Here is a 14,745-nt window from a genome sequence, read left to right on the forward strand (position 1 = left end):
AAATGCTTTTTGTCATCCGTAACGTGCATTGCAACTGACTAATGGCCTCTTTTTATCACAGTGGATGTGCAGAGGATGCAGCTGCTTTTTTTAACTGATGCATCTTTGCTGTAATTTCATTGAAATACAAATGTGTTTCCTATAACATTTATGGACCATTTTGTTTTGTGTTATATTCCTTCTGAAACCTCCTTCTAAGGTAGTTATGACTGGAAACGTTACAGCACATAAGATTAGTGTGCATTTCTACATGTTGCTGGATCAGAGGAAAAGAAAGACCTTCATTTATTCTTTGTTCTACATGATGCCTGTGGCACTGACAGTCAAACTAAGCAGCAGCACGTCATAAAGAACTGGATTCTGTGCTTAAAATATTCATATCATCAGTAAGAGCAGAGCTGGAATGAAGAGGATGGGGTGCGTACATCAGAGCACCTTCATGCTGGTCTTCTCAACTATGATAGAAGCCCACCCTCACATGACCTTGTTTCAGATGACTTTTGTGTTTAATGTCATGTAACTTTAATGGGGCCAAACACCTTTGGGAAACTGAGACCCAGATTAATTTCTCTGGGGTGTTGTACAAAGAACAGTGTTGCAAATTACTTTGAAATTTTTTGATCTGATGGCATAATTACACCAAACCTATTGGAAAATATGTGTTCCATAGCATGGCACTGCTCTGCCTTCAACACATTCCTGACTACATGTTCCTGGCCACAGGCAAATGAGGTTTGTTCAATGCAAATGAACATGCTGGATTTGATTAAACAGGGTTGTTAAGCCTCTCCAGCGTGCTCTGAATCCTGCCATCAGTTCATGATTATGACCCCCACTTCTTATTCCCAACATGATAGAATCACATAGCAACATGTCATGTGCTCTCTCTTTCTCTCTCTTGAATACTCTTCATAGTCCGTATCATAGTTCCAGTCAGGTAAATGTAACTTGTTCAGCACTGCAGGTGTTTTAGATTCAGAGAAGTTTGGCTTGGATTGTGAACACTGGGCACATGAGGGGACATAATATTAATGTGTACTTATTCAACAAGTATTCAAGCTGACGATAAGGTTACACATGTTTTCAGCTGTATCTGTATCCTAACCTGCTCCAGATAATAATGAGGTTGTCAAGGAAGGCAGTCTATCTGTCCACAACCTGTCAACGCATGTGACATCTCTGGTAATGATTACACAAGAACTAAATAGAGTACAGTTAAAGGTGTTTACCTATGGCTCTAATATTTAATGGCTAAACAGAATGCTTTGTCTTGGCCTCTTTTCTGAGTTCAGACACATGCCAAAATGTACTGAAAAATGCTACAAATCCAGGACTTGTGGAAGAATTCTTGTAGGGACTATGTCGATGTTTCCTCTAATTTTCCCCAATCTGACAGTGAGAATATATCATCCTTGTCCAATTTCCTGAAGTTTTCCTAATATGGGTGTCAATTAGTGCAAGAGTGCTACTGTGGCCACAGCTTTACAGTCTGCAAACTGGGCTGCCGCAGGCAGCACAATGCATTAGCGCACGATGAGCTGTCAGAGAGGATTATTTCAGCCACGCCAGTCAGTGAAGGGGGTGGGTGCTGCTCTGCTGCACTAAACCGAGGAGAAAGCGTGGGCGGGAGATAGAGGAAGAGAGAGAAATACATAGAGGAAAGAGGGAAAGAGAAGAAAGTGTCTGTTACACTGGGTGGATTTTTCCAGAGCACCGATGTTGGAACACTCTTCTGAGCTGGCCCTAGTGCAGAGTTTGTATGCCAACAGCATGCGCTGTCCCCCCTCTGCGGCCGGGATCTCTGTCAGGAATGAGGACCTGCCTTTGAGGTACGTTGGGGTTGGCCCCTCATTCAGATCTGGGCTAGCTATTGTGGAGCAGCCTGTATTTGGACTGCCTCTTTGTCTGGGCTGGATATTGTCATAGGATGTATTGTTTCCAGTTGAGGCATTCTCCCATCCTGTGACTGTGGGTCAAGCACTGTTTGTTTGTATATGCATTTTTTTGTGAAGCCAGATGCCTTGTATTTTATCTCAGGAATTTGAGTTTATTAGTTTATCATTACTGTGGCTCTGTAACCAATAGATAATAAACTGTACATCATTTCCATGTGATTCTCCTCTTTTTAAAGTTATATAATCACTCAGATACTTGCATTACCTGTGGATAAAGAAAGATACATTACTGAGTCAGTGATGCAGGTGTTTGTCTCTGACAGACCTGTGTGATTAGATAACCACTGAAACCAACCTGGGCCTCACATATTCTATGATACATTGTAAAATTGTAAAAGAACAAGTAGAACCACTCACATACATCCTGAAATGTACATGAATGGGGTGGAACTGGAACTGAGGAGGTAGTGTTGTCATGTGTGCTCAGTACATCTTGACACAGAAGATTTACACTAAAAAGCATGATAAGATGAACTTGCCTCTCCATTTTGAGAGCCCTTTAGTTGGTCGCCATTCTGCAAATGCTTTCATGAAAGGCAGAGCTGAGGACAACTGTACCTTTGAGTTCAAAGGGATTTGTCGTAAAAGATGCCCAGGGTTGTGGAGGTGGTCTTCTTCTAATCCATACATGTTGCTGTTAAATGGTGTACATTTAAATACAGATTGATGATGACTGATGTGTGGGACACGAGTTCAACTGCAGGAGGAAAATATTTGATGTAAACAACAAAAGCATGGAGCATGTCAAGGATTATGTTGGGATTACAGTAGTAATAATCTCAGATTAAGTATAGAAGCCTAGTATTAGAAGGTGCCAGCGTTAAGGCATCGGCCTCTGGATTCCACCTCAATAAACATCTCCTATAAAACCCAAGTAGATACACACCAAATGGTGGGGATAAAGTGAAGAGATGGCATTATGTACTGTACAAAAAACTGTACTGAGTGTATTGTATGTACCCACAAGGGAAACGGGAATAGCTCTTCAGAAGAATTTTGCTCCCTTTATAACAAATCTATTGAGTTTGATCCCTCGAGATCTAATTGAGTCAAAGGAAATGTGTGGATGCTACAGATGGAATGACATTATTGTATTTTTCCTCTATCTTAATGAAACCGGATTCTCCAGAGAGGTTTAGACTACCTTTTTTTAGCATCCCCTCCAGCATAATGGTAATGCACATTACATAGTGGGCTTGTCTACATGTATGGCAAAATAGGTCGCATATCACATTATGCATACAAACCTCTTTTAGACACTGTTTAATAGAGCATACGATGCACTGGTGCCAGAATGCCTTGAAACTGCTATGGATACAAGGATTAAGTGGGATTTCATAAATGGGATTTTTCTTAACACTCACTATGAATAATATTTTAGGATTGTGCAGCTGCTGAAGCAATAATGGGTGGTTTGATAATTAGGCTAGGTCCCCTCTGCCTCTCTGCTGTAGCAAACAGTACTTGACAACAGCCCCCTACCTTTTTCCCCCTGAAGTGTAGAGGCCTCGCCCAGCAAGTCCAGGACAACAAAAGAAGATAGGCTCCCCTTCCCCCAGGGACACAACAGCCTAGCACAAAGGGGGAACATGACCTATGACCCAGGGGAAAAGCAAGAGAACTGCATTTTAACCATCTCACTTTTGTCTGGGACAGATTTATGGACTTGGATGAAACGCAAGACAGTAAAACAATGGGGAACATATTTATTTGCTTAATTCAATAAAAAGCCCAGTGCGTAGTTAACTGGCCTGGAAAAATAAGGAAACAAGAGCAGCCTTTTTCAGTGTGATATTAATGACCTGGGTACTATATTTAAACATTTTAAATGGCTCTCTAATTGGGATCATTAGAATCCTGACTCATCCACAGTCTGCTTTTAAAGCCTGTCGACACAGCCTGATCCTCTCATGTCATTTTTTGTGTTAAACCTGCAGATAATCTGTCATCATGGGCATAAAATGGCCAGTGCATCCGCAGATAAAAGTCACAAACGACAAATAGGTCATTAAACTCCACAGAGCACCACGTGTCGGTCCCTATAGAGACATTACAGTCGTTTTACAGCATGTTAGGAGCAGTGCGAGCCTAGCGGAGCAACAGCAGCGTGCATTTCAGACTTTTGTTGAGCAGGCCACGCCTCTGGTTTGCTGCATCTCGGTGTGCAGTGTGACAGCGGCTCGCTTCGAATTATTTCAGTCGGGGACGGGAGAGAAATTAGAAGGAAGAAATAAGGCGGATACCGGTGCACGCACGCACACACACTCTCTCTCTCATGCAGTTTTGAAGAAGACGCCCCCTCCCTGCACCTGCTCCGCTTCGTCTTCTCTCCGTCTCGCAGGAGTTGAGTCTCTTGCGAGTGAGCGGACGTCGGTCCTCATTGTTAGATAGACGTTGTTTTGAGTATGACTTCGACGTACAACCTGGATTTCCACCCTTTGGCTGAAAGTCGGTTAATGACTTCGACGGACACAATGTAAGTAGTGAAGTAAAGACGTGTGTTGCGGCCGACTATGTTTCTGCCGACGAACCGAGCCGCGCGGTGTGCTTTCAGGGATGAAACAAACAACATAGTTCGGGGCGATGTGGGAGTTGGCTAACGCTAGCTTAACTATGCTAACACAGCTAGACCCCGTACGCTCACCTGAAGTTGAAGTACTTTGTTTAACTCAAATATTAATGGACACGACTACAATGGAATTATGCTATGGAATTTGACGTCAAACCTGGCGTCCATTAAGCACCCACATTCTCCGCTGAAATATCTAAAAGGCGAAAGGAGAGAAAACGCCTTTTGCTAGCGACGGTATCGGATACGAGGCGCGCTACAATAGTCAAGTGACATGTGCTTCCGGAGACCACACGTTTCGGTATCAGTCTACAAAGAAGACCGTCGATTATCCTAAAAAAAACATGTAGTTGTGTCGGTTTTTGTTGGTTACTTTATTAGAAGAAACGAATGATTATCGTAACCGTGTTGTGTCTTAGCAAGTTAACAAGTTTAGCCCTACGTTGACGTGTGATCGATCGAAACGGTTGGTGAACAATCACTTATACACGGTTTTGATAAAAGTGCGTTGAGTTACCGTAGTGACTTTTGATAAAGTTGACTGAATGCGATTGTTGTCGAGCTTTCTATCGACTTGTTTTTCAGTTGGGACAAGCGGGAATTCAGCTGCATAAGTGCATCTCGTTTGTAAGCAGCACACGGCTTCTACCTCGGCTTGCTTCCCGTTCCCCATTCTGTTAGCATTCAAGCTAGCTACCGCCGTGAGCTGCAGCTCAGAGACAGCGGTGCCCCGTCCATGTTGAATGTGGAGTGCTTACTTAACGCCAGAAAACACGTGGTTTGCTACATTATTGAGCCCTTAATGGAAACCTTGTGACAAGGCATGTAAACAAGGGAGAAAAAACATTCACCAAGCTCCGAGGTACATATCATAACTGTCCTCTTTTGTCTTTACATAGCAGCTAATCTGTTTGATAAACAGAACCAAACTACCGCCTGCGTTTATATTTTTTTAAACACTTTCACTTTTAAGGAGATCAGCGAAATCTGCCAGCTCTTATACCGCAGGAAAAGTAGATTTAGAGCACAAAGAACGGACTTTTTTGGCAATGGTATATTTTTATGTTCAGATATCACTTAATTATGGCGATGAGATCAATATAAAATATTACAAGGTAAGATGTTTGCATTTTAGTCAGCATTTTAAATCACAAATTCACTATTTTAGGCCCTGCACTGGCTTCATGAAATATCCAACTTTAGTTAATAAAAACTGGCAAGATTACCTTCATTCCTGTAATTTGTGTGAATTATTTTCCCTTAGGTGGCAGGTTGATTATTAATAGTTTCTAATATGAAGTCAATTGACCCGTTTCACTGCCCCTCAAATAATTCTGACTATTAGAACCTTAATTTCTGTCAAACTGAACATGGACGTCAAACAAACAAATTGCTAAATATATTGCAGATCAGGCTAAAGATGTTCATTTTGTCTTCTGGTTTATGTAAATATACTGTTTTCTTTTTGTTCAGACAAGGTATAGTTTTTAGATGTTACCTGCTTGACAGTTTCAACTGTGACTCCAGTCTTCGTCAGAAGCGTTATCCGGTAAGCAGCGGTAGCAGGTAACATCTAAAAACTATACCTTGTCTGAACAAAAGAAAATAGTATACTTATTTATATTTATATTGCAGATCATTTAACATCAAACTGTCAAGAATCTAGGCTATTCTATATGTTTTGTATTCCTTTTAGCTTTCATTTTCCTTCAAAGTAATTTATTAGTTAAAAAATATCCTATTGGTGGATCTCATGTGGTAATTTTTGACATGGTGTATTCCAAATATTAGATGAGAACTCACTCAGCAGTTGAATTAAACCAGTAATTCAAGTTTTGCTTGTGATTACATTTCCAAACTGACTTTATGGAAAGTAAAAGGTTTGATATGCAAGACAGCACAGAGATGGTGTAGGACTGATTAGATCGTACCCCAGCTGTATTTGATTGATTTATCGCTTTGACTGTTGACAGTGAGAGTGACTATCTGGGCTTAAGTGGAATCCTTTGGCAGCCAACGCAAGCGTAATGCTATGTCAGTAAGCTAAGCGTAACAGTGATCCCTTTTGTTGTGGCAGGGGAACTGTTGATCTGTGCAAGGTGTAGGATCTTGGCACCGAGACCAGGGGGCTGCTCCGGCCAGCTGTTTTGTTTTCTCCCAGTGCTGTAAGGATGACAGCAGTGTCTGTGGGGGAGTGCCATACTGCCAGATGTTCAAGGCCAAGTGTAGGAGGTCTCTGTTGTGGCTTGTCACCTGTTTCTCTGCCCCTGGCATTAGATTGACAGGGCAATAATTAGAAGACTCGATGTCCTCAGTCTACTTGCACAGGAATGCTCATAACCCTACTCCCTATCTCTGGTGTGGGGTGGTGTGATCGAAGGTTGAGCAAATTCTCCTGCAAGCTTAACAAACAAAGATATGGTAGGACAGGGTTACGTAAGCCCAGATGGACCTACCATGTATATAACATTTTTAGTAGTTTGTGGCTCTTCAGCTCTGTACCAAAGTCATAAGTCATGTCAGAGCAGCACAAATGAAAGTCAGTTCTAAAAATGGACATCAATTTGCATAATATTTTCAAGATGGACTTATCAGGTCAGCGTGCCTGTGTCCTGAAAGTCAGTGACTTCAGTCCGCATGAAGTGGAAACAGCTGTTTGGTTGAAAATGGACTACTTGAGTGAATGTGTCAAGTGTCACAATAATGGACTAAATTGGAGGGGATGTAGCAAATGAAATTTTCTTCAAGAGAAACACTTTTTACCCCTTGGCTTTGGGGTATTGTAATCATTTTGTTGTCTGTCTGTGTATCTGTCTGTCCATTCAACGACATAATCACATTATCTGAAGAATGCTTTTAGATATCTGCACCAAATTTATACTGTGGATGCACCTTGGCAAGGAACCCTATTGAAAATAGGTGTCCTTGACCTGCTTTTTCAAGGTCAAATAGCCTTGTGTAAATATAATATGAGTACTTTCAAATATCAATATATATGTCGAGGCCCAAAATGGAATCTGGCCCGATTCAGAATCGGGCCGGCCCAGAATGGAATTCTATTCTAGGCTGGCCTAGAATGAAATCCTGCTGCTATAATGTTATTTTTATACCATGTTTAATGCAAATGATCCATAATTCCATAATTTGTCATAATTTTACATTTTCAGTCTTACATACCTTGAGTAATTATTGTCAATTTCAGTCGATCTCACTGTACCATATATTGGTGGGGAGTACCACTAGGTTCTATTTGTAAATAAAGTGTATTATAGTTTACAATTAAAATGTTTGTTTCATTTTTTTTCACATATTTGCAAATTCCATGTATTGATTTTTGTAATAATTTAGATCATTTGCATTAAACATGGTATAAAAATAACATTATAGCAGCAGGATTCCATTCTAGGCCGGCCTAGAATAGAATTCTATTCTGGGCCGGCCCAATTCTGAATCGGGCCAGATTCCGTTTTGGGCCTCGACATATACGTAGTAAGTTTTACACAACGATGATCTACTCTAAATTATAGGGCAGTACCTTTCAACAGAATCTTGCACAATATTTGGCCGAGTATTAAAAGTGCGCAGCACATTATGTTTGTGTTACAGTTTTGTGCTGCTGTGTGGTTGTTGCCAGACAATATGAAAGTGTATTCTTTAAGTATCAATTAATCAAATGTTATTTGTATATCATCAAATTATAGCTAAAGTTATCTCATGACACTTTACATATAGAGCTGGTCGAAACCAGACTCTCACGCCAATTTACAGAACCCAACAGAATCCTCCAGAAGCAAACACTTAGTGACAGTGGTGAGGAAAAACTTCCTTTTAATAGGTAGAAACCTCAAGCAGACCCGGACTTTTGGAAGATGGTCATCTGCCTTGACGAGAGAGAGAGAGGGAGGATATACTACTACTGTAACTGTTAGCACAAATAATAGAAACCTCTACCATCTATGCAGTGGTGTAGTGGTCCCGGGAGGAGTGGGTCTACTCTCAATTTTTGCCTTTTTTTTTATTTTTAAAGTAGTCCAGTAAAAACGCCCTGTTTTAGAAACAGTGACATCTAAGATAATTATGACTTGATTAGGAGCAGTTTGTAGGTATTACTGGTCACACAAGCAGCTGCATGAATGTAAATGTATTCAACATGAGGCAAAAATATGATACTGTTTGCCTTTGATAAACATTAGCCTACTTACAAATTTAACTATTGGTGACAAAATCTTTTCTCTCAATGTGCAGCCATATGGCCAGTAGTTTAACAACTGACTCATTTGGAAAGCACCTTAAAACTTACCTCAGATATTTGTATTCCATGAAAGTAGGTTTTCTCAATATGTGCCACTCACTTAAGACATTTACTCTTACTTTCTCGTTTGCATTTCCAATAATCATGCATCTTTAGAGACTTGCCGTGAACTGTCAATCAACTGGGGTGGCACTGGCACCTTAGGTGTCCAATCAGTTTCCAGAGGTGACCAGTGCTAGTTAGCAATATTTTCCTCAGCATGACCTGCCCTACTCTGCCTCTGATTGGCTCATCAGTCCACATGCCTAAAGTCAACCAATCTAATCAGTGAACGCACCGAGTACTAGTCAATTAGAGGCAGAGTAGGGCAGGTCATGGCTTCACCATCCTAGGGGAAAACATGGACAGTTTGGCTCAGATATTACTGAATGGTGCGTATCGGGGATTTAGAAGTGGGTATATGCAATGCTGACTGAAAAATAAGTAGGTATACACCGTATACCCAGAACTACACCACTGCATCTATGTAACTATATCATAAACACTATTACAATAATATGGTAAGTTGTATCTGTTAGAATAACAGTCACCTAAGTTGGTGACTGCAGTTCACATACATTGTCACAGTAATCAAGTGTAATTGTCGCTTCTTACAGGGATGTTTGTCTCTTCATTTGCGATGCATTGGTAAGCTGGGGCCTGTTCACTGAGCCCCACCTGAGATTTAAAGTCATGCTCCATCTGACACAGACAGAGGTGTGATCAGAGTTTATTTAGCAGGATCTTCAGTGTTCGTTCACACTTAACTTCAGCGATGTCATCTATAACCGCCAGGGAAAGTCGGTGTGATTACGGAGCTAATGGGGCGGGCCTTGTCATCAGATGCTGGCCGTCTGTTAACATGCGGCCCATTCAGAGCCTGATTGAACATGTCTGTCTTCATCAGGGAAAAGCAACAATGAAATCAGGCCATATTGAGCTGAATTGAAGTTAATGCCAGGAGGAAAATATCATAATAACTCTCCATCAAAGCCACAATGTGCTGATTAGGTTCCACTTGCTATGGAAATCAAATAAAACAGTCCTCCTGTTTCTGTTTTCTGGCCTGAAGCCACATCCAGCCTTGGTCGTCATTGTTTTTTCAAACCTGGCCCACGAGCCAGCGCAATTCTTCATTGCTGCTTATGAATTTGGCTGAGGGATACTTTAGTAAACACACTTAAAATGCCACTCTCCTTTTCTCTATCCAGTTGTAAGGTTGGAACTTAAAGCTTGTCAGAAGGATATTGTTATTCAAAGCTTTTGAAACCTGTTTAACCTGTCAGAGTATTCAGCCTGTTTTGGTGGCAGCTGAGAAAATAACAGTTCAGAAAGCGATAGAAGAGTCTTTATGTTCTATTTGACAGCTGTCAAAGATAGAAGAAAATGAGGTATCTGTTGTATCAGAAGGCCACAGGTTTCCTGAAAGTAAAAATATCTCCTGTCATTACTAGCAAATGGCTGTTTCATTTGATTTTACTTTTATTCTCAGAAATGATTACATATGCCTACGTGAACTTTTACTTCTTTTTGACTTCCGCTTTTTAGCCCCATAAAGCATGACAGCCTAGTGTTGGTTACCAAAACAGCCCAAGGCCAAAGGAGCAAGTTTTAGTCCATTATTTAAAATAGGAAGAGACTCACCTTTATGTGAAACTGCCTCATTAGTACTTTAATTACAATAGTGAAGCTTTAAAAAACATTAAATACCAACTCATTGCAAATTCAGTTTAAATAACAGGAGTCCTGAACAACTGGTATTGACTAGTTATAGGCTGCGATTCTCAAACAGAAGCTTGTCTCAAAAATATTTTCCCTCAATTTTACTGGCGATTCATCCTCTTAGAATGAAAACTGAATACTATTTTTTTTTTTTTTTTTTTTTTTTGGTAAATGTTTTTACTTTGTCCTGTGATTTTAATATGGGCTTCACTCCCACCACAAAGCTTCCAAAATGATGTGTATTGCTAGCCAAATTGGCAGACTTTCTATTATGGGCACAGCAAAGGTGTTGCTGGCATACTTACAAGATCAGAGCTCACTAGCAGGACAGACACATGGTCCAGATAAATCACCTGTTTTTATGAGTGGTGCAGCAGTAAGCATGCAACTGTCATGGCTTTGGCTCTCTGAATGACTCGTCAGCTGCTGCAGGGTGTCTTAGAATGTGTTGAGCTGCCACATTGCAGAGCTGTTTGTGGAGGCTCAGCAAAAGACTTCATCACTGTTGCCTGTACACACTCTGCTGGACAGTGTAAAGCAGACACAGGCATTAGTAGCACAATTGCTTATGTTAGCGTCACTGTCTTTTTATTAGTGTACAGTGTTTACCCTGCAATTGTATTACCCCCCCCCCCCCCCCCAAGAACACAGACCGGCGCAGCCCCTCAGACCTCGGATCCAGTTCTGAGTAAGGCTCTCCATCAGCTCCCAGTTAAGTGTCTATCTCTCTCTCTCCCCCTAAACGTGGAATTAAAAGTGAGAATGCAACGCTGCTTTTGCGTTTTCGGTTGAGATCGTTACCACCTCAATCAGGTCACCACCGGATGACCGGTTTTTGATCAAGCTTGGCCGACAGAGGTGAAATACTTACCCTGGCTGTACAAGACTGATCATGGTAAGTAGTAAGTAAGTTAGAAAATAAATACATTACTTACATTACTTGGACACAAGCAGGCATAGTCATAGGTGACAGCTTGATGGATAAAATAGCTAACCAGCTGCTAAATAATAAATAAAAGAGAGAGAGAATTATACCGACTGAAAAGCACCTTAACACATTGAACCCCCCCCAGGATGCAAGACTAGGAGAAACACTGTCTGTTCATACATTTGTGCAGTGTTTCATTTATTGTAGTGTCTTCATGTTGCAAGTGTGTGTCTGCTAAAAACGGGTCTGGGTTTTAAAAAATATGTGTGTTTTGAGATTTCTACTCTCAACCACATACAGTGTAATTGAATGGAATAATTTCTGGTAGTCTAGCTGTTGAGAAGTTGCATATTATGTCAAATGGCAGCTTCTTTACTGAAGCAATGTTCTGGTTATTCTAAAAATGTTTAATTTTAATTGTCTGCTTACATAAATACCAAATTTCTCATTTTCTTTTATATTTCAGTTCTCACTTGTAGTTTTTTTTTTTTTTTTCTACCTGTCTTTTTCTTTGCACGTGTGTGTTGTATGTTGCTGCTGTCAACTGTGAAATTTTCCCATGGTGGGAGCTTATCTTAATTTATCTTATCTCACTGGACTGACTGAACAGTTACCATGATGATTGTTTTCTACTAAACATATAGCACTTTGTGCTACATCCTCAGTGTATGAAAAGTGCTATATAAATAAAGATTGATTGATTGATTGATTGATAGCCCAAATTAAAACCAATAGAGCACTTTAATGACATGTTTTTGTCTTCTGTGGCTAGCTAAACTACGAGCCCTTTAAGGCTAGTACAGCAGTTCAGTCTTGGCTTGAGATGCTCTCAAACCTTTAGTAGTTTCTGTTCTTTTTTTAAGCTTCTGGCTCTGCGTGCTTCTTTTTCTTCCCTAGTGTCTCTTCACTAGTCCACTGTGCAATATTGTTTCATATTGTTCCTCGCATGAATCTCCACAAATTCTAATTTGTTCCTAGATGGTTGTGTGCGCCATTGTGAAGTTCATTTATATGAAAAGAATTTAAAAAATGTACTGCATTGACATTTTCCAGTAATCAAAACTAAAATTTTTTGCAAGGCTGAGCAGTTAGAGAGATTATGTATTTGCAGTTAAATTTCTCCTTGCCATCCTTTTAAGCTAAAGAGACAGATCACAGCTGTCGGGCCTGGAGAGGACACTGTGAAATGGAAATGATTTTGAGCCATCATTGCAAATGAGTTGATGAAGTCAGTGACACAAATCTAGTTTTCCTAGCGTACATTGCTATTTTGAAAGGCAAAATTTCATCAAAGGGCCCTCAGCAAAATGGCGGCAGAGTGCCACTTTCAGGGACTGGATAAATGGTGTCACACACCAGTGCTGTGGCCCCAGCAGACGTAGCCTTCGATGTGTTCCAAAGCATCCCTCTGACTTGGTCCATTGTGCTGTAGAGGAACGGTGAATAGTGTTCTCCAGCATGGGAGAACAATATGTGATTGTTCCCCCGCTGTGGTGAAGAAGCTGTAGGTTACTCTCTGTACCATCGCCAAAGCGCCTGAGGAGGAGATGTACCGCAAAATCTCTGTCTGCTAACCAGCGATTCTTGGAGGTTTAGTTCTCTGCAGTGCTGTTTTCGTGTAGCTGTCGGGGCTGGTGGGAGGGGTACACTCACCCCTTTTTGGTGGATTTGTTTTTGTGGAGCCTTTTTTTGTGTGTCATCGTTAGAATGTATTGATAGCCTTCAAAAATCAGCTTGTACTGAGGTGTGGAGTTGGTTTTCAGAAGAACAGGACTTGGTGTGTGATTTGTTAGTATGTCATTTAAGTCTTTCAAGGAGTTTGGTGTTTCTGCAGAACGGCTGGGCTCACTTTGTAAGAGATGGATGGCTCGTGTCCAAAGGTCTGTAAAAAATAGCGTTTACATTATTGTGTCTTTGTCAGTCTCATGTTTACTGTGGTGTTACAGAGTTTTAGACATGTCTTTGTGTACACACTGCTAACGTCATAACAGCCGTGGCCTCCATGTTTTGAGGATCATACTTGCAGTCCTTGGTCCTCCTTGGTACTTTGTACAACTACGCTGTGTGTATTGGGAGTGATTGTGTCTCATGATTTCTCAGCTTCATTCCTTTTTTACTGGCCCTCTACTTCTCAGAGTAAATGTTTGTAAGCACGATTTAAAATTTTTTTTTTTTTCTGATGTTCAGGCAAGATGAGGGTGTTGTAGTCTGGATATTGATTCTCTGTCCCTATGGAATATTAAGTTAAACAACAAACCATCGAAACATTTGCAAATTGTTGTAGGTGACAATGTAAACAATAATTAAAAAAAAAAAAAAACACAAGAAAAATGTAAATTTCGATAAATTTACTTTTTGGTATAAAAATATACTTGCGATAATTATCTTATTGCCTGGCTGTAATTTCACAAAAGGTTGGACCAATATTACTATATCTGCATTAGGGATGTAACAATACGAAAATCCTGATTATTGTGACCAAAATTATCACGGTTATCATTATTATCGCGGTGTTGTTGAAATCGTACTCAAAATGTTCAAAAAGTACTTATATACACACACTGAAATAATTTAACCAAGTTGTACTTAAAAAATAAGTAAATAAAAATAAAATAAAATAATAGGCACAATGTACTTTCCGTTGGCAGAAACATTCAAATATTAACATGTAAACATCAAACATACAAATGTGCTTTAAAGATGGCACCTTATGGTCATTGTTTGACCATTTTCCATATCAAGTTTGAGTTGTTTTAGTTTCTTATTCATATATAGATAGTCATTGCAAACTGGCATGCGCGCCTGGAATGCTGCTGCTTCTCCAGGAAATGAGCAGTACCGTGAGTTTTCAAAGTGCGGTAATCAAACACGGTTATCATAATAATCAGAATTTAAATGGTAATACTAACCATTGGGAATTTTACTGCGGTTTATAGTTATACCGGTAATCGTTACATCCCTAATCTGCATAGAGAACACCAGATAATACCCAAAACTGCCACCTGTAAAAGTCATGCAAGTAGTTTTGATATTCCGTGTATTGATATGCTGCACCTAGGCCCTAGAATAGAAATAAAGGCCTGAATTTTGAATCGTTAAACCATCCATCTCATATCATCCAATATTTAGAACAGATCCTTTAACTTCTCAGGAGAAGTTATAAATACATCAGTCATCAGTGCATTGTTTTTACCCAACTAATCCCAAACACACAATTAACTTCTCTAAGAAATGACATTTATGCTGATTTCATTATATTTTGCTCTCACTACCTCCACAC

General features: G+C 40.1%; 1 protein-coding gene across 4 annotated transcripts in view; it reads left to right on the top strand.

The window, feature by feature from the left end:
• The first annotated feature begins 1,605 nt into the window (after positions 1 to 1,605).
• LOC115421249 (CUGBP Elav-like family member 2) overlaps positions 1,606 to 14,745 on the top strand; it is a 38,166-nt gene continuing 25,026 nt past the window's right edge. For 2 of the 4 annotated variants that reach the window (XM_030137041.1, XM_030137042.1), the window contains exon 1: positions 1,606 to 1,829. In XM_030137041.1, the coding sequence (XP_029992901.1) occupies positions 1,717 to 1,829 (113 nt within the window). In that variant the 5' untranslated portion in view covers positions 1,606 to 1,716. Of the gene's footprint in view, positions 1,830 to 4,236; positions 4,432 to 14,745 lie in introns of all 4 variants that reach the window. The other 2 variants (XM_030137043.1, XR_003935653.1) reach the window with 2 other exon arrangements.

The sequence above is a fragment of the Sphaeramia orbicularis genome, chromosome 6 (assembly GCF_902148855.1).
Source record: "Sphaeramia orbicularis chromosome 6, fSphaOr1.1, whole genome shotgun sequence".
NCBI lineage: Eukaryota > Metazoa > Chordata > Actinopteri > Kurtiformes > Apogonidae > Sphaeramia > Sphaeramia orbicularis.